This window comes from Meleagris gallopavo, chromosome 21, assembly GCF_000146605.3.
Source record: "Meleagris gallopavo isolate NT-WF06-2002-E0010 breed Aviagen turkey brand Nicholas breeding stock chromosome 21, Turkey_5.1, whole genome shotgun sequence".
NCBI lineage: Eukaryota > Metazoa > Chordata > Aves > Galliformes > Phasianidae > Meleagris > Meleagris gallopavo.
Window position 1 is genome coordinate 5,908,015 of NC_015031.2, and position 24,342 is coordinate 5,932,356.

The 24,342-nt window shown below is 48.7% G+C and overlaps 1 protein-coding gene across 1 annotated transcript; it reads left to right on the forward strand.

Moving 5' to 3' along the window:
• Positions 1–22,817, forward strand: WSCD1 (WSC domain containing 1). Its single transcript, XM_003211861.4, has 9 exons — positions 1–35; positions 6,945–7,547; positions 10,717–10,831; positions 11,284–11,468; positions 13,812–13,933; positions 17,621–17,786; positions 19,147–19,311; positions 19,619–19,819; positions 21,592–22,817. The coding sequence occupies exons 2-9, from the start codon at positions 7,136–7,138 to the stop codon at positions 21,942–21,944; spliced, it is 1,719 nt and encodes a 572-aa protein (XP_003211909.1). The 5' UTR covers positions 1–35; positions 6,945–7,135; the 3' UTR covers positions 21,945–22,817.
• The last annotated feature ends 1,525 nt before the right edge of the window (positions 22,818–24,342 follow it).

The window sequence follows — 24,342 nt, forward strand, 5'->3', positions numbered from 1 at the left end:
CACCGAAACGGGGATTCCCCGGCCGCGGAGCGCAGGTGAGGTTTCTCCTCGTTTCCTTACGCGGCCGCGTTGGCCGCTTCTGCGGGCTGCTCGTCAACCGGCCCCGAGGCAGTAATTACCGGGCAACTTTTGCAGCGCCGGGGCTTTGCCGTGCGGCTTCCGTGGCTGCTGCGGCCGGTGCGTTTGTCCGCGGCGTACGCAAAGCTCAGCTGCCTTTCTCTTAAAGAACGCCGTTTCCTGCCGAGATGCCCTTTTCTGAGCATCCACAAATATTGGACTTGGAAAGTCGGAAGGGATGCGATGTGTGTGGGGAGAGGCAGGCGGGAGGCTCTGCTCCCCTGGACGGTTTCTGAAGCGTCGCCGTGCCGGCTACAGATCAACGGTGTGCAGTGGGTGGATGCCGCAGGGATTGGGATTGAGGGTTTTATGAAAGATGCTGCCTAAATGCAGTGATGTAGTTACAGATCTGCGTGGTGTTTTAATTCCAGCAGATTACCGAGCACGCAGGAAAATATCTCCAGCTATGGTGGGATGAGAAAAAAAATCAATCTATGGTACACTGTCTACAACAAGCTCTTGGAAAACTTAAACCCACAGCCACAGAACCGCAGTGCTGGCGATTGTTTTGTGGGTTGGTTTGTTTCTTTTTGAAATTGCACGTACTGCACCATCTGCGGGGTGTTTCAGTTCTGAGTGTCAGGGATGCACGTAATGCACCTACAGTGTATCAGTGAGCAAAATACTTTCTAGGGCCAAGAATTCTGTTTGCTAATTGGGTGTAGATTATCACTGAATAGCGACAGAGGGCTGTACGCACTTGCAGGTCTCTTGAGTACACGTCCCTCTGTGGAATAGGATGCATACATGTAGGTATCTGTACGTACAAGTAAAATGTAGGACTGTACGCACGTATGTTTGCTTCTTTTCCCCACTGGCACAGAACCACAGCCTGGTTGTTTCTGTTGCTGAGATAGGCAGGAGCTCCCAGAGCAGCACCAGGCAGCCGCTGTGCCTTCTGCTCCCAGATGCCTCCGAGCATTTCCCAAGTCTGTCTGACAACAAATGCTCCGGGACCAGCTGCCTCCTGCAGGCTGCTCTGCAGCCCTCTTCATAGGCTGCTGTGCCTCCAACAGCACTGTTTCCCAGCTTTCCACCTACCCGTGCTAGCAGATTGGTCTTAAGCAAGTGGCACATCTGGTGAGAGAGCTGCAGTGACTGAATGCACTCGAGCGCTGGCAGCCCCCATGCTCACACTGCAGCTCTGCTCTGTGGCATCACCTTCCACTTCTGAAGCCAAATTATTACCAGCTGCAAAACAGCTCCTATGTTGTGTTGGCTTCTGCGCACAGTGTAAGCCTGCGTCTTTTTAACTCCGTGTGATTACAGTTCACACCTTACACCATTTCCCCATCTCCTTGCCATCTCTGTATAAAGATTTCTTTTTTTCTGCTTGATCACCACCATAATTCAAGAGCTTTAACACCATATCAGTGTCAAAGTTAACTTCGCAATCTGATACATCCTGCAGCAAGCACACTTCTTGCTAGAAGGAAGGAAGGAAGGAGCAAACTTGGGAAGCCCTCCTGGGCTGCCCCATTGACCAGCAGAGCACACGGAGCACTATGGTGCCCATCTCACTCTGGCCTGCTGGCAGACCTCACGGTGTTGGGGCAGCCTGCAGAGGGCTGCTCACACGGAGCCGTCCTGCGCGGCGCTCCCCAGGTGGGGACGTGCACATTGCTCCTGGCAGCTGGAGCAGGACCGGCACGTGGGAGCACAGTGCGCAGTACAGGCTGGTGGTGCCTGCATGCATGGTTTTGTGTTTGCTTGTTTAACAAAAGAGGAGTTAGGTGATTTTAAAAAAATTACTCGCTTCCTGAAAGTTAACATGAAAAATGTCAGTGGTCTCACTGTGGCTTTACCAAAAATCCTGGGGATCAGCTTCATTTTGATGGGAAGGGGTTAGAGAGTTAGTACAGAGGAATATTTAAAAGCCAGTTTATGCTCTAAATCAGACGACTGGGGACGGGGCCTTGGGAAGGAATGGGGAAGAGTCCTGTTTCCTGTGGTTCAAACAAACCCTCAGAGAGCCTGGCAGCTGCGGAGCTGGGGGACCTGGTGGGGCCCACAAACGGCTGCCATGGCCTCCCCACTGCTGATCTGCCCACTGCACCAGCCTTGGGGCCAGAGGAGAACAGCCACCAGGGCTCTCCTCCCACATGGATGGAGGGCAGGGATGGGAAGGGTACAGCACAGCCCAGGCAGGATGGGGCCACAGAACTGCTGGCGGTGCCCGACCCTCAATGGGAGCACAGAGACCTTGCACATGCGATGTCCTCTTTTGTCACCCCAAAAGTGACTGTTCCCCACAATGCTGGGTGGTCACATCCCTGCACTCTAATTTTCAAGCTAAGGAAGTGCTCTTAAGGCTCAGCCTGGTTCCATTTGCCCCAGTTGTGCAAAATGGGCCACAAGCCTTGAGCTTGCTCAGCCCCACACCCTCCGGCACAGGCTGGGGCTGGCAGTGCCTGTGGCAGTGCAGTTCCTCCATTGCTGCTGCCCTGAGCCTCCAGGGAAGGGCGGGTGGTGCTTATCTGAGCTCTGGAGCCCCCAGGAGGGTCAGCGGTCAGCTCCTGTTCCTCACACCTCATCTCACTGCTTGCATAAATTTCTAAGTTACATTGTCCAGTTAGTGAGAGGATGCCCCATGGCACTTTCTAAACAAACCAGAAAAAGTACCAATGGATTTAAGCCAAAATCCATCAGCATCAAACTGTATCTTGATCTGAGCGGGTTCTGGCTTACGACAGAAGAGCAGCAGAATGTCCTCTAATCCTTACTCGCAGCACATGCTGCTTTACCAGTGAAAAGCCTTCATCCACATCTTTGTTTTTCTCTCATACCCCATGATTTGGAAAGTGGGAGAACGTGGCCTTCCTCTACTGATTCCATTTGTGGTACAAGATGCTTTTAGTCTTAGTAAGCTGTAAATTATTGACGAGACCCCAACTGTAAACTAGCAGCTTCCCGAATGCTTCTTTCTACCCCACATCCATGCACTGGTGCAGCATGCTGTTGGACTTGACTGTCCAAACAGAGCATCCAAGAAATGGGAGATTAGATTACAGCTTGTTGCCTCTGCTTGGATATACAGGACAAACGTGAAAGAGGGATGGATTTTTTTTTCTAAAAATAGTTTTCACGAGTCCCACTGCCTTCAGTTTGCAGTAGAAAACTGATTCTTGCTTCTGTGCCAAGAACTCTGAATTTGCAAAATCCTGCTGGTCTTTAGACAAGATTTGTTATTGAAGGGCTGCAGCCTTCAATGCGGTATTGACTTGAGCTCTTTCACTGAACACCCCATGGAAGGACGGGCCTTGGGGTAGCTCCTCACCTACACACCTGGGAATATTCTTTGTTGTCTTCAGCCCTGTCAGCCTCCACAGCACTGGTAAAAGCACTCGGTGCTCCCCTATGGTTTCTGGAACTACACCATTAGCTCAGAGGGCAGAATCACCAAGAATTTTACATTGTTTATTTCTCTTTAGAAATAACAATATAATGATAGTGCAGCTGCCTAATGTGACATTTTTTAAAATCACAATTTATGAGATCATTTTGGAAGCAAGTTCCTGACCTGCTTTTCCTTGTAACAACTCCTTTATGGCACTTATAAATCTGGTACTATGCGTGTAATGAAAGAACACAAGGACTAGAAGGAAACCAGCAATAATCAGACTGGGAGGTGCCTCGATTGAGATGCGCGGTCCCATGGACACTCTCCAAGGCGCAACGTGCCGAGCTCTGGGCTGTGCTCTGGTGCTTCTTGGTGCTCTGCACAGCTCCACAGAGGGGCCCCAGGAGCAGGCTGGCAGCAACGCAGCTTGCAGGAAGCAAAGCAGCCTCAGTGCAGGTGCTGGTAGGAGCGCAGCATTTCCACTGAGCGGTGGCCCAGCACCGCGCCCAGAGCCCGCCGGCAGCCATGCAGACACAGCTGCAGCACCGCAGCGCTCCCTGCGCCGAGCCTGGCCAGCACATCGCTGCACCCAGCCACGCTGCGTGCAGGGAAATCCTGCTCTTAAGCAGTTGGCTGTCCCAGGACAGCGAAAGAAGCCCCAGAACTGTCCGTTCTAGGAAAGACGCCAGAACAGATCTGATTCTGGAATTCCAGATAAGAGTCATCCTATAGCTCTGCACTTAGCCCTGCTGACATACAGCACTGCAAAGTTTCCCACAGGGTATTTCTGTCTGAGCAGAAATACTAGAGGTCTCACAGAAAAACAGAATGCTGTTTTTCCCTAATGACATTTCCAGGCACAAACAGCTAAAGGCCACTGTTCAAACAAACAAATGGTTATCTGGCTTCCACACGGTGAAAAGTGCACCTGCGGCTGCTAAAGTGAGTAATATGAATGAATATGAAATAGGAATAAAGAGCTGTTTTATCAAACAGAACCTCTGCTCGCCTTCAGAGCTGCACGTGGTGGGCGCTGTGGGTCAGCAGGTGCCGGCACAGCACTCACTGCTCCTCATTTTCCCTCTTTTCCTGGTGCAGCGTTGACCCTTTCATTGCTCTCCTCACCTGGAGGGCTTTCCGCCGTTCAGCAGTTCTCATTACCCATTTCAAAGTCCTTCCTATTATTATTTTATGATTTTACTGACTTTAACTCAACTATCAATTAATACAGTCCTAAAACCCTTTGGCTACCAGAACTGATAAATAGGAATGGAAGACTCTTCTTCTATTTCACTTCATTTATTTTAAGTGAAATCTGTGTAAAGAAGACAAATGGCACATTTTCTATTACCAGATACTATTTCACATCCTCCTTACTCTTTCCTTTTGAATACCATCATCAGAAGCGATACACTTCAGTTCTTTTAGGCATACTCTGATGATACTGCAATATATGGTTTACGGAAAAATCAAATGACTTTTTTTTTAAATGTCAGCAGCACTCTTCGCCATCTCCCCGCTAAAATGCAACATCTAATTTCTGCATAGTACGTTTGCAGCAGTTGCTGTGGGCGGAGAGTCCGCTTATTTGTTTGGTTGGCTTTTACTACAAGGCACTGTCATGGCAACCGCAGCGAGGGCGAACGCATCTGGAGGTGCTCTGTATACGTCACATTGGCTGCAGTAAAACTGCCTCATGCCATTTCAACTTTTTACCCGCTGTGTGGGGGCAGTCAGTCAGTCGTGCGAGTGCCAGGGGCGGCCCTCCTCGCAGGCCCAGCGGTGCCATGTGGCTGCACACAGCGCTGTGCTGGGACGGCGCGGGCCGAGACGGGACTGCCGCTCTGTTCTTGGATAGATGAGCGCGCAGCACTCTGCGGTGTCTAATTGTAGCTAATATTCTCTTCATCTGTCTAGGTACTTCTGACCCTTCTACTGTAATTCCTGAGCACTCACAACGTTAAACAGAGATTTTCAATAATTTAAATCTAAGGTCAGCTCTTCCACTGGCATAAATCAATGTCTTTTTTTTCCTTTTTTTTCTTTTTGGCTTTGGAGCTAATCGGAAGGGAGTTGGGATCACTTTCACAGTGGGAAAGTGTTCTTAATTTATTAAAGCACGCTGCTGCCTTGCAGCCCATAGCGCCGTCTCTCTCTAGAGCTCATCAGCTGCTAAAAACCCACAGGTACTGGCGGGAGGAGAACAGGGCCTTGTCACACTGAGCTCTCAGAGTAAGTACAGCAGCAGAAACAAAGGCACCCGCTATTTGCAGTGCTACGGCTGAGATCAGCACCACGAAGTGCCAGCAGGCCGTCAGCCCGGTCCATGTGCCAGCCCTGCTCAGCCTCGTCGAGGAATTCCGGCTGGGCTTTGGAGCGCTTTTTTCTTAGAAATTTTTGAGCCTTGCTTCTGATTGCTGTTTAAGATAGAAAGAAATGGTACAACTAACTGAAAAAGCAGAGGCTTTTAATTGCTAACATCTATTGAAGAAAGAGGCGTAAGCGAATAGCTGCAAAAATGCAAATCAGAAACAAGGAGTACAGCAAAGAGATGCTTCTTTGCTGGGACTGGAGATTACAGAGGATGCTCCAGTGGCAAGTTAAGCAAAAGCCATAATATTTTCTCTTCTGGATAACATCACATCTTTTCCTTAGTGTTTGCCTGGCCCCATAGAGAAGCTGTTGACCAGGGAAGCAGGAACTTTTAGGGAGATGCCACTTTGTATTCATTACAGGAGGTTAAAAGTTCCCTAGAGCACAAAGGAACTTTCCTTTCCCAGGCAATCCCATCACGGTACACATCCACACAATTAAAGCCTGCAAAGCTCAGAAGTGGTCAGAAGTATCTGGTTAAATCTGAAATTAGTCTTTATTCCAGACATTCACTGTTCTTTTCCCATGCACCTCTACACGTTGATGTTTGTCAATAAAAATTGACTAAAAAAACCAGGACCTCCGGTTCCTCTCACAGTGACACGCACAGTACCTCACACAGATCACAGAGCCTTCAACTGCAAAGAGATTAATAATTTTCCTGTCCTTTGTCAGTAGATGCAGTTTCTTTCCTCCCCACACCCACACTGCTGTTTCCTTCTGATCAGCATTTGTAGCTTAGCTACTGCTTAACTGAAAGGAAGGAATTTGCCAATGCTTTGCTAGAAAGATGCCTGTGCAATGTCTGTCCATTCCAGCCATGGACAAAGAAGGGAGAAGATGACCATTGACAAAAGAAAATAAAGGACCTTTTTCCAAACATCTCTAGAGAAATCACCTCATTATAACTGTTATTTCTTGCACAGTTCCAGCTCAAGAAAGCTAATGCTGAATAGCTGGAGCTATCTGCTGCTTAATCAGTCATTCTCACAGGATTATTGTCATTAAAGTGCATAATTAGCAGATGGAAGAGCGCTGGGCTGAAGGGAGGGCGCAGGGAAGGTGCCCCGAAGACCAGCATGGTTCTGCTGACGCTCTCCCCTTGGCATGGCAGGTGCAGCGAGCGGCTCGGCCATGGCACCGCGCAGGACTGGGCCCGGCTCGGTGACTGCCTGGGGCCCTGACAGCCACGTACGGAGCAGCAGTGCTGGAGTGATGGGCTGAACCCATGGGAGGAAGCAGCACCTGTTCAGGTGGGTGCCCAGCAGCCCACTGGGAGGTGTGAAGGCCCGTTCCAGTGGGGGCATGGCCAAAGTGTTCTTCAGGCTGCAGAAGTTCCTTCGGCGGACCCAGTTTCTGCTCTTTTTCCTGACTGCCGCATACCTCATGGCTGGCAGCCTCCTGCTGCTGCAGCGCGCCCGCCTAGCAGCCCAGCAGGGACCACGCGTGGCCTCAGGCCTGGCACTGCCAGGGCCAGACACGGGGCCGGGAGCCAAGGCCGCAGTCCCTCGCCTGGCGCGTAGCCCCGGTGCCCAGCTCCCCGTGGGAATGGACACGCTGCCGGGGGCGGAACCGCGGCACAGCCTGCGCTGGATGGCATCTCGCAACTCAGAGCTGAGGTGGCTGCGGAGGAGGTGGTTCCACAGGTTCATTGGTGACCAGGAGCCCATGCAGACTGCGGGATTCGGAGCCGTGAGGGGTACCGCCGAGCACAAAGGTAAGGGACGCGCCCTGCCCACCTCCTGGCACGTGCACAAACTGCTGTCCTCAGTCCAACCCGAGCAGAGACCAGCAGCCTGGCGAGGTGCACCAAAGCGCCTTCCTGCAGCTCAGCAGCACTTCCACACCAGTTCCTAAGGGCGTGCACAGGCCAGAGTAAGGCTGTGTTCCTGCACACTGAACTGTAGCTCCAGAAATGTATTTCTGTTGGTTGAGTGCAAGTCCACAAAGAAATATACTCCTCTGATTTAAATGATTTTCTCTTCAAGCAGGCAGAGGAGAATGCTGCTGAATACTGTTTCTCAGAATAGGGAACACTTAAAAATGAGTTTTATTACATTACTTGTCTAGAGCCACGCAGTAACTTCTGTTTAGAAATACGTTTATGCTTTCCAACACAGCCTCAGCTCTACTGTCACAAACACATTCCCTCTTCCTGACCTGCCCTCTGCAGCCATCCCCACAGGCACGCTGTCTTCAGAGGGACGAGGCATGGGTGCACACCACTCCTTTAGACCCTACCTGAGCTCCAAACGAGAGAGAACCCCTGGATCAAACTCTCAGTGTTTGGTGAGTTTGTTGGAAATTTGCCACCAGCCAACAGACTGCAGGGGAGTGTGCATCACTGCATGGGGCAGGGCCGGGGCAGCGCATTAGCAGCCAGAGCACAAGGTACAAAACTGTACGTTTCCAATCCTCATGATTAAATAATATCTTAAATGGAAAGCAGTTCAGGATTGACAGAAATCAGAGCTCACTTCCCTGCGAGCCCAATACTCACTGCTACTAATAAATACATACATGAACCGCTATGGTTTATTCAGTAGGAAATCTCTTAAAAACCAGTCCCCAGGGCAAGCGAACAAGCACAGCAGGCATCTGCAGGCACTCACACCTCTGCATGGTTCCTGCCCTGGGACTGCCTGCTCTCCTTGTGCTATGCTGCAGCCCCAGCTCTGCTTGCCTGGAGGCTGAGCACAGGGATGCAGAAAGCATCAGGGTTCACGCTGGGTCACTGCGATTAGGGAGGCAGGGATGTGTTGGCCATTTGTATCAACAGCTGTACAGATCTGACCTCCTGGCACCTGTGGGCACAGGGCTTGGCCACTCACATAGGAAAAGGGCCAGGCTGCTCTCAGCACAGCATCAGACATCAGCAGCTGAAAGCCCCCGTGTGCCAGCTGTTCAACACCCTACACTTTGGAGGCCGCAGCACCGGGCTATGGCTTTGCTGTCTTTGATGCATTGCTTTTCAGAAGAACTGGCAGCCCAAGAGGAATGGGATCAGAAGGACTAGGCACCATGTTACTACACTGCTCCTTCTTCTGTTGAATAACTTCATCCAAAGGAGCACCTTCTGCAAAATTCCCAGTAAAACATGCCATCAAGTGACTCCTACTGTGTGAACTGCTGGGAATGGAAACAAGAAGGCAACAGTGGCAGTGTGTGAAGCTGCATCATGCAGCTGCTGGAGCCTCTGAGGCACAGAGCTCCACACCCTGCTGCCAGCATCCTGCTCGCAGGAGCAAGGGCTGTCCCAGCAGTCTGCTGCCTTTCCCAGCCTGGTCTGGGCATACAGCCCAATGGCAGCAGCTGCCCAAGCACAAAATGAGCCCGGTGCCGACCCAAGCCCAGCATGGGGGCATGGGGACCTGGTGCCCACCCGGCAGAGGGGCTGCCACAAGCAGCACGTGGTCTTGGCACCACCAGCTGAACCTGGCATTGGCCAGCACCTGCTTTAAGGGACTCCTTGTGGACAGGAATCCAGAGAAGAATCAACTGAATCCTCCAAGACTTGCCAGGCTGCAGCAGGGCATAGCTGGCCCTGAGCTCTGCCTGCTGCCAGCTCCTGCTTCCCTTCAGCCACGGGCTGCTCTTCACCCTGGTGGGGGCTAGGTTATTTTTTTCTGGTTAATGAAAGAGTAGATAAAAGGTAGAGCAACACAATGAGTGTCTGAGGTACTCGGACATCAGACAGACCATGAACTTGTTCTGCACATTGCATGAACTGCTTTTAAAACTTCTTTTAGAAACAAAAGGATTAATTTTGAAAATTATCCATAACATTAGTTAAGGCTCAGTCATTAAGCTAGTGCCTTGCTCAAGTTCTAATTGCTGACTGAGGCAGCCAGAAGGACTATTTATTGCTACCAGCCATTGAATTATGTTGATTCAAATACAAGTAATTTAAATATCTGAACACGAAGTGACACTGTTAATAACAGTATTGTTAACAAGCATTAGAAAGCTTTTGGAAATTATGATCAATTAAAAATGTAACTACCTATGCAGAGCATATTATCTCCCCTGACTCCTTATAGCCATACAGCCTCGTTATTGCTCTCTGATCCCTTCTGAGCACAGCACTGTGCTGATGGGTGCAGTGCCTATGGATGCTCAGTGCCAGACAGCACCGTGCCCAGGCTCTGCCCAGCAGACAGTGGCTTTAACTTTATTTTGGACTATTTTATTGTTAATATAATACTTTTTAATTGGGGTTTTCATCATATATTCTCTTCCTCTCTGCAACTCCTGTTATATAATTTCCCAGCATTGCCATCTCAATACTGCTACATCCAAAATCAAATTTCCTTTCTCCATTGCATATTAATGATAACATGCACCTGTAACCACAAAACTGCTGTACAGTAGCAGGGTGCTACCTCAGCCTTCCAATCACATACGAAAAAATAATAAAAAAAAAACCAGGCTAGATTTGTATTGTGTTTTGTTCAGGACAACAAAAGAGGCTTAACAGAGGATGCAGTGTAGCAGAAATACTTCTCTTTCATATGCTAACTAAAGCAAGACATAAGCTAAAAGATTCTCACACACCAGAGAAGATAGCTTAACGCGATAGAGGCAGTGCTGCCTGGTTAGGGCTGGAGTTATCTTTCCATTACAGCTTTAATATAACTCTACACACCCAAAGGAAATTGATTTTCTTAACATTTTTCTTGCACCATCTTATTCTCAACTAAAGATTTTGAAAAAAACTTGGGAGAAATCCAAAAGGATATCCCACAATCCCACCATTTTAAGGACCATCTGCTCTGCCCCCACGAAGCCCCCTGGCAGCACCCAGCTGGGGGTGGCTGCCGCCCTTCTCAAAGCACAGCCCTGACTGGGACCTGCACATGTCCTGACTCTGCTTTACATGCACACAGGCACCTACGTGGGCTGCTTCAGCGATGACTCGAGGGAGAGGACACTGAAGGGAGCTGTATTCTACGACTTACGAAAGATGACGGTGGCTCACTGTCAGGAGGCGTGTGCTGAGAGGTGAGCTGCTCTTTCACAGCGAGTTCTCTCTTTTCTGACAGTAAGCAGAGCTGTATTTGAGATGGGAAAAGCCCACATACATTAGACATGCAGCATCAGCGAAAACCACGATTGTCTCAGACCTTCCAACGTATAGCAGCTCTGCTACCTGTTTGGGGCAGACTATATCACTGCCGCCCACCCACTGCTCTTATTGTAGCGCAGCTACGTAGACGCATTTTCTGTGGATCTGGTCAAAACGTGGCATCCTGTCAGCTGTCGGTTAGGCGCTTCCTCGGCCCAGATCTGCGCTCACTGCAGTACAGCCCCAGCAGCACTGGGGCTCCCAGCCCAGCACGCCCCACGGAGCAGCGTGCAGCTCTTACAGTGTGCTCAGAGGGCACCGCCAGGCCCCCACCCCACTCAGGGTGCTCGAAGGGCCCATTCTGACTGTGCCTCTGCTGCACCCACAGGGCCTATGCCTACGCGGGTCTGGCGTACGGAGCGGAGTGCTACTGTGGGAACAAGCTCCCAGCCACCGCCTCCAGGCCCGAGGAATGCAACAGTGAGTGCAAGGGCGAGAAGGGCTCGGTGTGCGGCGGAGTGAACCGGCTGTCAGTCTACAGCGTGGAGGAGCTGCAGGCGGCGGCACCACGACGTAAGTGTGGGCGATGCTGCTCTCGGCGCTGCGCTGGTGCTGCGCGTGCTGCTGCTGCTGGGAGCTGTGGGACAAAGCTGCAGTTTTGGTGTGGGCCCTGGCTCCCTCCTTGCAGCAGCAGTGCTGCACGGGAAGGCGGCAGCACCGGGAGGCGGGGCGGTGCTGCACGGGGATTGCAGCAGGGCAGAACTTCAGCTGAGAAAACTGCTTCCTTATGCATCCTCGGCAAAGGCACAAAACTTCATGCTTAAGACACAGTCATTGAACGGCTTAAGAAAACCCACCAATACCATCCTTAGCTCAGAAATAATCTAAGCAAAGGAAATCCTGTGACTGCAGCAGGAGAATAGAGGGCAGAAACAGAAGTGCACCAGTACCTTAAGAGAAGTCTCCTCAGTAACAGGAATGAGACCCAGAGTTCCGCTTCCGCAATGTCTTTGTTCCAGCAGCACCTGAGATGTTTGTCTCATCTTTGAATGATATTGCTTGTCACCTACTCTCCGTAACACTCATCTGCTCAGTAGCTGCCATAGGAGACAAAACAGATAAACCTCTGGGCCAATACAAGGCATATAAATACCCGCACTGCTGAGCACAGCTGTGCTTTTGGCAAGCTCACAGGACCCTTTGGATTTAATTTTCTGAGAACAAGCACCAAGACCAAGGTTGTGCCAGCACTAACGGCACTTCACTTCTTAAAGAGTCGAGGTTTGTGCCATCATCCATCAGCCACACAGGAATTATATACCAAAGGCACGTAGACCTAAATTGCCAGCGTCAGGCTGACTGGCACACTGGCAGGTGTTTAAATTTTCAGTGTGAAAATACATATATGTATTTCACAGGAAAAGACATTTATTTTTTTCTTAACTATTAATGAATAATATTCATTATTCAATTCATTATTCAAAGTCATCAAATTAATCTAGCCTGGAGCAAGATTTGTATTTTGCTTGCTCTCAGTAACACCTGATATTTGACTGTTTGAAAACTCCCACTGACACGATAGCTGAGCAGCCAACGAAAGTATTAATCACAATGGTAATTGTGAAAGTATATTGGGAATTAACTCTGAAACCAGCAGAATCCATGAGGGACAGCAGCAGTGCAGAACGCAGCTCGGGCAGCAGCTCCTGGTGCAGTAGGCGCAGCGCTGCCCTCACCACGAGGCTCTGCTGGTCGTGCCCTGTGGTCTGTGGGCAGACACAGGACTCGTGTCCCCTTCACCCCACAAGTGCCGAAGTGTGAAGCGTGCAGCTCCTGCAGCCTGGGGGGCTGCGCATTCCCCAGGAGCCTTCAGAACCGCCCTGCCCATCCGCTGCCATCCAACTGCAACCCTTTCCCACATTGGTTCCGGTGAGTTCTGTTTGTGGTGGCCAGTGGGTGCAGACCAAGACTCGAAAGACCCAAAGAGACCATTGGTCCTATTAAGTCACGTTGGGTGAATTATGACAATAGAGAGTTGATACAGAAAGATGAAGGCATTTTCCACATCCGTAAAGCTCAGAGAATCCTAAGATCTACAGCGGTGTCGCAGAGCATGCAGACTTCTTTCCTTTTCTAATCCAGCCACACATGACGTTGTTTTCTCCATTACCATTAGTTCATCTGCGCGAATGCATCGCCTCACCTGGGACAGGGAGCTTCCATGATAGGTAGCTCTGGGTTTTTGTTGGGTTCTGTCAGGGATGCTGCTGAAGCAGGAGAGAAGGATTGCACTGCTGCTTGTAACAACCATTTGGGCCACATGCCTATATAGAGGGGCAGGTCGGATCAGAGGCTGATGCTAAAGACTTCAGGAAAGCGATTCTCCCTGAGCAGCTTACAGACACCTAGTTCAGATTTCGAAGACTGCAGCAAACTCCCTTGCCCTGAAAAGAAGGCGAGGGAAGGGGAAGAGGAGGAGCAGATGTGCAGGAAGGTGGGTCCCCGCGGGGGCTTTCAGGATTTATTTAAATTCCCTTTCTGGTGCAGATGAGGGGAAGCTTTGTAGATTTTTTATCAGGGCTTTTAAGCCTTTCAGGGGAAAGCATGTCTTCAAAAGAAAACCTGGAGTTGCAAACAGTAGCAATGCCCTCCACTGCTGGAATTTAATTTAAACTCCTTGCCGCACTCTGCTTTCAGGGGTTAGTAAAAGCCAAAGGCATGTGCTCCTTTCATACCACAGGATTTGCAACACGTTTTTCTAGTGTATATCATGGTTTCTCTTATTTCTACAGTACTTGGAATATAAGATTTATTTCATTATTCTTTAGCTTCTGAACCTAATATTGTTCTTTGTGATAGAGGCAGGATACTATGGACGTTGTTTTCTCAAGAGAAACCTATTTCATATCCCTGCAGGGAGGAATGTTATCTATCGAGGATGTTTTAGAGCTCCAGAAAATTTAACAGACACCTTTCCAGCCTCTTTGATACAGCCCAATTTGACGGTGGAGATGTGCTCTGAATTTTGCTCCAAGAAAGTAAGAACAGTTCTCATTTCACATCCTTTCTTCTTTTTTGTTACTTTAAACTTTAATCTACTAAAGGAATAGCAGAGATTAGAGCTCTAAATTTGTGAATGAGTTTCTGAAGGATGAAACTCACCGGAGTCAATACCCAGTGATACCAGGCACCATGCTGGCCTTCCAGAATCAAGCATTAGAGAACATCTGTGATGATGATGACGATGATGATTTGCCTGCAAGAAGTCTGGCAAAATCTCCCTGCATTTGAAAAGCAGCAGTGGCATAGCCACAGTCCCACTGCTACACACCACGTGGATATCACAGTGCTCACTTCTTGTCTACTGTAGTACCACTTATCTCCAAGCAAAACGCCACACACACACACACACACACACACACACACACACACACACACACACACACACACACACACAACAAAAACAAAACCATTTTTTCTTGTTTTTACATTTCCCTGAACCCATGATCTCCTTTTCCTGCAGTGGCAATGCCATTGTGGGCATATTTGTTGGCAGACATAGAAGCAATTCGGCACGTTGTTGGCACAAATGCAAAAGCTGCTTATTAGCTATGAATGAATGATGCAGGAAGGAAAAGCTCACGAAGTCCATGCTAGAATTTTTCAATGAAACCTACGCAACACTGATTGCAGGTGCTTTGGGGAAAAAGGTCACAATCCAATTTCATGGTTTGCTTTCAGCATACACTTCCTACAAATAATCAAGCAGAGTAAAAAAGCTGTACTATGACCCAACCCAGTTCAGAATGGAGGAAAGAACTACAGTGCACACAAACTGCCAGCATCTCAAGAGAAGTGGGGCCGGAGCACGAAAAACCAGTGTGAGCTTTGACTCCAGATAGCAGAGCGAGTCCTGTGATAACGGTGGAAATATTCACCCTGACTTTAGATCCTTTCCTTTCAGAACAAGATGGACGGCTTCCTGGCTGACACAGGACTACTTAGCTCTCCTGCAGTCGGGACAGGATGCTCATTTTAGTCCCGCCCATTGCAAAAGAGAATAATTCCCCCAAATCCCGTGCATCCTGAAGAGGCCGCTGGGCTTTTCATGGGACTGGTTTGAGGTCTACATTTAAACACACAAATTACTCTCTTGTCTGTGGGGACTTTGAAGAAAACCAAACTGCAACATAGCACATTTAGTTGTTAGTCTTGCAAATGGCTTTGTGCAGTCAAAAGAGTAACGCTCTAGTCCTTGGAAGCATGTAGGATATGAATTTGAGGTAAAAACTTTAAGAAACCTGCTAAATAGCATTACTGATCAACTTCTTTCTTAATTGAGAGTGATGATATGCCTTAATAGCTACCCATTATCACCCCATAACACAGAGCCATGAAGGTATCTCTTTGCCAGAAGCCATAATTTTCATATATGCTCTTTCAAAAGCCAACCTGCATAGTAAGTTAGCCATTTCCATCTGAATTTATATTTTTATATATGCAGTCATTTTACCTTTCAGCTACTTTTTTATAGTTACATACAGCGAAAACAAAAATGAGGTATGCAAGTCTTGAGAAGAGAACCCCACCAGGTCAGTGCATCCAAAAGCCATTCCAGCAAGTTTGCACAATCAGACTTGACCACCTCTAGGATGCTTCCTAGATGTTCTAATTTCAAAACCGACCTGCTATTTTGATTTCTAGATGCAGCTACATGCTATTTCGTACGTGTAGCATTAGTACAAAAGCTAGTGGAGGCAATGGGAGCAGAGCCCAGGTACACAGTTTTTCCTACTACTTATGATGAAAACCTAAGCCCAACTGCAGGAAAGCTTGGGAAAGACACTGAAACACCTGCAGAAAGAATAAAAAAAATGGAAAGCCAGAAAGAGAGTGCTCTTACAGAGCTGCCTGAGCAGCAGGAAGGCTGCACACGTGGGGAGCAGCCTGGCCACCTCTGCAGGGGCCAAGCAGCAGCCGCAGGTCCCTGTTGCCTGAACCATACAGGTAGTGATGCAGAGTGGCTGCAGAACTGTACTATGCTGCCCTGCTCTTGCTTTGCCTTCATGACAACGACTGCACAGAAACGCAGAAGTGTGGGGAAGTACCTGCCCAGGTCTTTTGAGAAAATCTGCATCCTTCCCAAAAAGAGTCCCTCGCAGGTGCCACTTGGCAGGAGACGTGGTACATTCATATTCTGGGCTGCACTTTAGGGCCAGGATGTTTGTTCATTTCTCAAATGGAGAAACACTGCTTCACAGTGAAGGGAAGATTTCTGTTTGCAGGCAGACAGAGCTATTTTGCCCTTGGATCAAATCACTAAATAGATTTTGACAACGTCGTATCTCATTCACTAAGCAAATTTTGGCTGTTTGGGCACAGATGGCATACTAGTTGTATTTGACTCCTTATCAGAGGATGAACACGTGGAGAAGAGCAAGAGATAAGCTGCTCAGTAGTCCTGGCACGTGCTCCCAGATTTCAGAAGTCTTTTAAAAGGCAAGAAGTGTTGTTATGGAATAGGTAGAATTGAATGCTCTGCGCTCCAATAACCCCTGTGCTTCTTTCAGCCACTGTCATTGAGGTCAAGCCCTTCCACGCATACTGACGCGCCACACGCCAGAGGGACTTTGGAAGTCTAAGAAAACACACGCCCAGTCCCCGGGCAGAGATGAGGGCTGAATTTTAGGGCCAATTTTTGCACGCTAGTAAATGCACTTTTTCTGTGGAACTCCTAAACACCCACTAATTTCTTCAGCAGACAACAAGCAGATGTTTTCCTCCAAACCCCTCTATTAATTCTCATCAGTATTAGCAGAGTGGCCCAGCACCACTGTTCTGCATCTGTTGCAGAGCACAGCAAAGCTGCTTTGCAACTTGATCCCTTCTCTGGATAAGATCAGCAAACCAAAAACCTGATTCAAACACAATGAAAAGAAATGTCTTGTAGCCAGGAATTTCACTGTGAATTATTTCCATGAGACAAACACCATCTACAGCAGCAGGCTTGTTCTGCTAAGGGATCTGTCACTGACAGCAGTTAGCCTAGCTTTCACATGAGGTGTCCCCACCAAGAAGCAAATGCCATCCAGGAGGTGCTGTGCCCAAAGACAGAGCGCAGCAGCTCCGGCCCCACGCCCCACAGCAGATGCCACAGGACTGGGTTGGTGTTGTGGTCCCAAGTAGTTGTTCCATAAAAATACGGACAGTAGCGCTCAAAACCTGCGCCAGCCCCTCTGCAGACACCGGGTTTTGCAGACTGTGAAGGAGTCGCAGTAAGATGCAAACTCTTTATGACTTTAAGCATAACTGCAGCTCACTCCTCTGTTTGGAGGGCTACAGATGGAAGTTGTGGAGACGGTGCAATTCAGAACGCTCACCTGAGGGGTAAATAAGAACAGCCTTTCCCCTACTGAAGTTTCAGGTGCAGTTATGTACTAGGACTGGAGGAACAGTATCAAATTGTGTGTTTTTATGAATAATGAACAAACAGCATTGTGAGTTTTCAAGCTTTACAAGATCTGTCTTAAAACCATTTTTTAAGAAATTGCAGTGTGAAAGACAGCAGCGATATAAGAAATGAGCTTTACAGTGATATATCAAACACCGCTTTGATCCTGACAGCGGCTTGTGAAGATTTATCTTCCTTTGCATAACAGGAGCATTCCCCACGGGCTGTCGATGCCGTGGCATTTGTGCGCTGATCTGTTTTCTCTCCATCGCAGGAGTTTCCCTTGGCAGTGATCCGGGGGCAGGAGTGCTACTGCGGCTACCCCACGGGGCGCTTCCCGCTGCGGCACGGCGCAGACAGGCGGCTCTGCAGCGCGATGCCCAACGCCAGCAGTGCTGCCGCAGGGGGGTACTGCCTGGCCTACCAGACCCCGGTGCAAGGTACAGCCCTGCAGCACACAGGAGCACCGCTCCACAGCCCTCACCCACAGCACACGGGCAGCGAGAAAACGCCTCTTACCTAATCCTCATCTCACAGTCATGCTCATAAATGCTCATAAACATTTCTCCAAATATTACTTCCAAGCAGTCTCTTGCTAAGCTGCACTGCCCCTCCACTAAGAAAAATAACGGTTTCTCAGATGAAGAGGAGGCAGAACCTGGGCAGCCAAACCCAGGCATTGGGACCAGGACCCCACCTGAGCACACGCCAGCCTGTAGGCAGCACAGAGACAGCTCAGCAGGCTCAGATTCTGCTCTGCCCATCTTCCTCCAAAATTCTCATCTTCCTACGTGCCAAAGCCAGAATGTAAAGCAGAGTAATGCCCCAAAATCCAGTGAACCATCGAGTAGTACCCGTAGCTTCTTCCACACGGTGGTTTGCACCACGTTCCACAAAAGTACTTACAAGCTTAAAGTGAAGTGCTTCACTGGAGAGGCACTGTGTTTTCCCAACATCCATTGTTTTGCTCCATCTCCCAGTTCAGAGGTTGACTGCAAATAACAGCATGTATAAAGACCATGCAAGAAGAATGCTTGCTTTCATGAGACTGCTACTATCTACCACATCTGTGTAGATAAGGAGCAGCCAAGACAGTCTTCTTGGCACCATGCTGGCACTTTCAGGCCACGGCTTCATCTAAAGGCTACTTTGAAGAACAAAAAGACTGATCTCCAATTTATTTCCTGGCTTCTTTTTGAGTCATCACGTAGCTGAAGCTCACTCTTTCCCCCTGTCCTTGCTCTTAATGCACACCATGCCATTCGGGCAGGACTTACTGAAGCTGGCAGGAAGCTCTGTTCAGACCCTGCTGGCAGCAAGCACTGGCAGGGCTCCTAACTAACTTGGGCCCTTTTCTGGAGGAGGACCACAACCCGGAGACTGAACTGAGTGCAGTTTGTTTCAGTAAAAGAGTTTCTCCTGCATTATAAAACTTGCTGTTTCCAGGTACAGTGGTGTATTTGGGGTTTCACTGCAGTCAGCCTGCCAGGCAAACAGCAGCTAGCAAACAGACATCAAGGGGCTTTTATCACAGCTTGCTGGCAAGTAGAATGGTTCACTGCAACTCTGATAAAAAGTGTCACCTAACACAAAACCAGCAAAAATCTTTTCTGAGGATAATCTCTTTGGCCCCTTATGGCTGAGTTAATTTTCAGAAGTAGCTGACTCACAACTAGACTCAAATTGATAGCCTATATTTGTAAGGGAGAAAAAAAGCAATAAACCCTGTAATCAAAGGCTGTCAGTGGAATTAATTAAAAAACCACAATGCTAACAATGAATTATTTTCTATACCCACAGACACCCGCTGCACAGACAGGAAATTCTTAACCACAAAATCCAAAGGGTTCATTGCTTTGTCAAGCTTTCCAGGGGCTGGCAACACGTGGGCTCGCCATTTGATCGAGCATGCCACAGGCTACTACACGGGCAGCTATTACTTCGATGGAGCCCTCTACAACAAAGGTACCATTTTCAGGGGGTGATGGGACAGAGCCATTCTGAGGCACAGGGCTTTGCTTGCTCCAGCATCCTTCTGCTTGGAGCCACCCAAGGCCATCACTGCTGTTCATCCCAGCAGACATGGAGGAGCTCACAGGGTGGCTCCTGCCCCAATAACACTGCTGGCAGCAGCCCTGGTCCCAGGTACTGGGCAACAAGTTTAATCAACTGGTGTTTTCACAACAGTAAGGCCTTGTTTAAGAGTGTAAGAAGTCACAGACATATGGTCACGTGGAAAAAAGAACCCACAACAATCTTGTCTTACAAACAGGCTTCAAAGGAGAAAAAGACCACTGGCGAAGTAGACGGACCATCTGTGTGAAAACACATGAAAGTGGCAAGACGGAGATTGAAATGTTTGACTCTGCTATCCTGCTGATACGAAACCCATACAAATCACTCATGGCAGAGTTCAACAGGAAATTTGCTGGGCATCTGGGCTACGCTGCAGACCGCAACTGGAAGAGCAAAGGTAGCGTGCGGGGCACCCAGGGCTGCAGTCAGAGCTCAAAGCCTGTAGTCGTAGCATGCTGGGAGGGGGTAACACTGGGACCCGATCCCAAAACCTGAGCGAGCACTGCAAACATTCACTGGGACTCGAGCACCACCACACAGAGACCAGACCCAGAAGCACGCAGGCTCTGCCTCTGTTGCCACTGACAGCAGTGCAGCACCTGCACTGCAGCGTCGCTACCAGAGAAGCGCACAGCAGAGGATGCCTGGTGTGCAGCCCATCCGTCAGGCTGTGTGCTGTGAAGGAAGTTTGCCCCTGCAGCATGTAATAACAGAGAGAAATCTAATTTAAAATTGAGGGTTTGATGAAGCATGACTTTTCCTGAAGGAAATTTTACAGCACTGTGCGAGTGCTACTGCACTGCAGATAAATAAAGATAGGAGCAATAAGGGGACTTCAGCGTTCCATGAACGCACAAAATGACTTGCTGGATGGTGGGACTGTGATATCCCTGCTGCACACACTGCTGCATTCAGACTGCAGCACAGGAAAGATTCAGCACACATCTCTCCTCTTGTATGTTTTGGGCATAAAAGCTGTGGCTTGGCAAATCACTTAGCACAGGGCTCAGGGGACAGCAGGAGAGTGCCCTTAGTCACAGCATGTTTCTTTTCCAAGTCCCTACATCACCTTTCATTAGCCACAGCTCAAGATCTATTTATCAAAACCCAAAACAACCCTCAGGAAAAGGAAAACAAAGCCTGGAGAGAGTGGCTTTCCCATACTGCAAACTACAAATAGTTGTATTTTGGCCACATTTGCACTTTATCCAGTGCAAAACCTTCAGCTTGACCCTCAGAAAATTATCACAGGCATCTAACAAGAGATTAAGGTGTCACATATGGCAGTAGAGGGAAAGTATTTCAGTAAACTTTGTCACAGTGATCCTGGCATGCAATGGCAAATCCCTCCCATGTGCCAGGAACAGAAGCACCTTCCCTATTAATCCTTTTTTAAGGATGGTTTCCTTAAACCATCTCCCCAGCAGCAGTAAGAAAGTTACATTACTGAACACCTCTGGATTGAGAAGCACCCCAGGCCCAGCCAAAACCAGGGTCTCAATGCTGCACTTATATGTATATTGATTTATATGTACACATATGTATGAAACATAGAATAGCCCCCGTACCTTTCTCAAACTACATTTGAAACAGAGGTAAAAAGGTAGGAAAACTACAGAGGCAAAAACAAACAAACAAACCAAACAAAAAAACCCGCTTGAAATAATGTGGCAAAGAGCTGCTCAAATGAGCAGCCAAGCAGGACCTGCTCAATGCTGCTTCCCTGCTCTCATCCAAATGCTTCTCCCTTCTCTTTTTGCCCTTCCCTTGCTCCTGCATGGAGCTCCCTGCTTGTGCAAAGAGAGTTCAGCTCCTAGAAGCACAGCACATTGAAGATGCTGACCTGCAGCTTTGCACCCGTGCTGCCCTGTCCACCCCAAGGGGCTCCCAGGCAGCTGGGTGACCCTCAGCACTGCTAATGCCTGGTGGCCGCGCATTTCAGAACTCTGTGTCCAAACCAGTTTGCACAGTGGGAGAGTAGTGCCCATCTCCTCACTGTGGCTGCAGAGCTGAGTAGCTGCAGCCGGCCGTGTTGCTTTCTCCAGCACTCACATCCAACCACCTCATACATGACCAGCACCTCTAATCTTGTTCCAGTTTAATACTTGGAACACTGTGGAAGCATCATGGCTAATATGCTCTCATTTTCCTGGTTTTCCCATCATCTAGACTGGCCAGATTTTGTGAACAGCTATGCCTCTTGGTGGGCCTCCCATGTCCTGGACTGGCTGAAGTATGGAAAGCGTCTGCTTGTCATCCACTATGAGGACCTGAAACAAAGCCTCATCCCCAAGCTGAAGGAGATGGTGGAGTTCTTGAACATGACAGTGACGGAGGACCGTCTGCTCTGTGTCGAGAATAACAGGGACGGGAACTTTAAGCGGTCTGGTGCTAAGCAAAAGGATTTTGAGCCATTCACCCAAGAAATGAAAGATCTTATCAACAGATACATCCTGACAGTGGATGAGGCCCTGAGGGGAAGAAACTTCACAGGGCTGCCCAGAGAGTATGTGCCAAGATGATAGCATGGTAGCACTCAACTGTGCTTAAAAGTAATTTTTTTAAAGAAAAAGAGACTAGACCTTTGTAGCAGCTAAAGCAAAGATACTTGGGGAGTCTGCTGAGCAACGCAAATTCTTTCCACTCTGAGGTGTTCTTCAGGGCACTAGGTGTTCCAAAAGGCAAACAGCAGAGGATAGAATTTGGTTGGCAGAACAAGGCCAAGCCACCACCATCTGCCTGCAGGCGCTCCTCTGCACACAGACAGCCAGAGCCTCATGGCAGAGCTTTGGTGCTCCTCGCTGATGGGGATTTCATGGCTATCAGTTTGGAAGCTGGCGTACGTAAAGGGAGGAAAAGTGGCAACACCGATAAACAGTTTTCATCTGAGCACTTCAAAAAATCTGCTCCTTTCTTCTCAGCAGGACCCACAGCTTCCCTCTGCGGGGCCGCCGGCCTGGCCCCGTGCTCTCACCAGCCACAGCCCCAGTGATGGAATGGAGGTGTGCACAGCTGCTCGCTGCCCCTGTGCCGGGTGTTGTGCTGGGGAGCACCCAGTGAGCAGCACAGCTGGAGGGACTGCGAGGCACTTCTGTTCATGTGAAGTAAGGGATTCCTTGAAAACCTGCTCAAAAACATTAGTTTTAATAAAACAAGAAGTTTGTATAAAGGGAGCTGGGCTTCCTCTGTGTGTCTCTGGCACTGAATACAATAAAACTGTCACAAACGAAACATCAAGTGCACTTCAGCCCTACCAGCACAGCCCCTGTGGTGCCCAGGCTGCAGGGCCAATATTCAAAGCCAGGAGCCCTGTCATTGCCAGAAGTGGCACAAGTAAAAGAAAAGTAGCTCTGTAGCTTACTTTTTATCCCCGTAAGTCCAGGAAAATGCAAGTGGGGAAAAATTAAATTAAAAAAAAATCCAGAGCAAAAGAGGCTGTAGCAGAGGGATCTGGAAAGCTTCATTCAGCTTCCGTTACCTGAACTCCACTTAAAACTAACCTCCAGCATTTTACTTTTTTACCTAAGCTGTACTTCTTAATGATTGTCACTGAAATGTCAGTGACATAAAAGCAGGCAGATCTGCAGAATGCCACTCTAAGCAGCTGTAAAAACATCCTTAAAGTTGGATTACTGGAAAAAGAAAGAAAAAAAGATCCCTGAAATTCAGCAAGGGAAGCACTTGCTGTAAACACCAACAGTTAATATCTGTAAAGGAATACAGGCAGGCACCGTGCCGTCACGTCAGCAAACACCAGCCTGAGCCGTCCCTCCTCGCGCCGGGGCAGCTGGCAGCCAGGCGAAGGGCTGAGCTGCGCTGTGCTGCACGGCTCTGGCGCCTCCCCGGGGCCCAGCACCGCTCACCTTTGTGCCGACTTCACACAGGCTCTTTTCAGAAGTGACGTTAAAACGCTCTGAGGGCCTACATGGGCACCAGTTGCTGTTGCTGGCTTGTGTCACAGCCCGAGGAGCGTGAGCCTGGGCCTATGCACACTGTGCAAATTTTGCACGCGTTGCTCTCAGCCTCACACACATGAAAACACACAGCAGAAATTGGGTCCGGCAAAAAACATCAGGACTGTGAGAGTGACATGTTATTACGTTGCCTTTCTAGCCTGGCGTAGGTTTGTGGAATCACTGTAAAGAAATACCTGTTTCATCCCGTAAATGCGAGGGCAACTTGCGAACTCTGAGAAGGCTGTGTAATTATGCATGTCCTGAAAGGAAGGCTCTGGGTGGCTAAAATTAGAAAAGGAAATATGAATATCCATAACTCTGTGAATGCCAAAACCCAGCTTGTTATAGCCAACCAGTGCCCACAGATGAGGCACAGGGGCTGTCTCTATGTTTTATATATAACATATACACACATCTTATATACGTAGGTACATAAACACATGCATGTATCAGTTTGTTACCTATTCCCGAAGTATTCACTTAAGATATAAGAGTAGCCAAGCACTTCTTGGACCAGCACAAAAGTTCTGCCGCTGCCTGCACTACCGCTTGTCAGTTATTCTCACAAATACATTGAATTCCATCTTAAAAAGAATTGCAGCATTTTTTACCCTTACTCCCCCGGGAAGAAGGCTGCAGAACCTTTGCCATTTAATGGCTAGGAGTCATCTCCAAACTGACAGCCTAACACACATTTGTTACTTTTGCTGCCCTCCTTAACCGTCCTCACAGACACTGATCACAGCCTCTCCCTTTCCAGACACCATCTCACAAGTATAAATGATCTGTGCAGCTTTAACCTTTTATCCCAAGTCAGCAGTTCAAAAGCACTTGGCAAGACAGAGCTCTTTACCACCACTGACCTCAACAGTGCAGCAGGTTTGCACAGCAAGCCATAAGAAGGTTGTGCAGGCATTACGCTGATCCATGCAATATAAGTCGTATTTGTTTTGTTTGTTTGTTT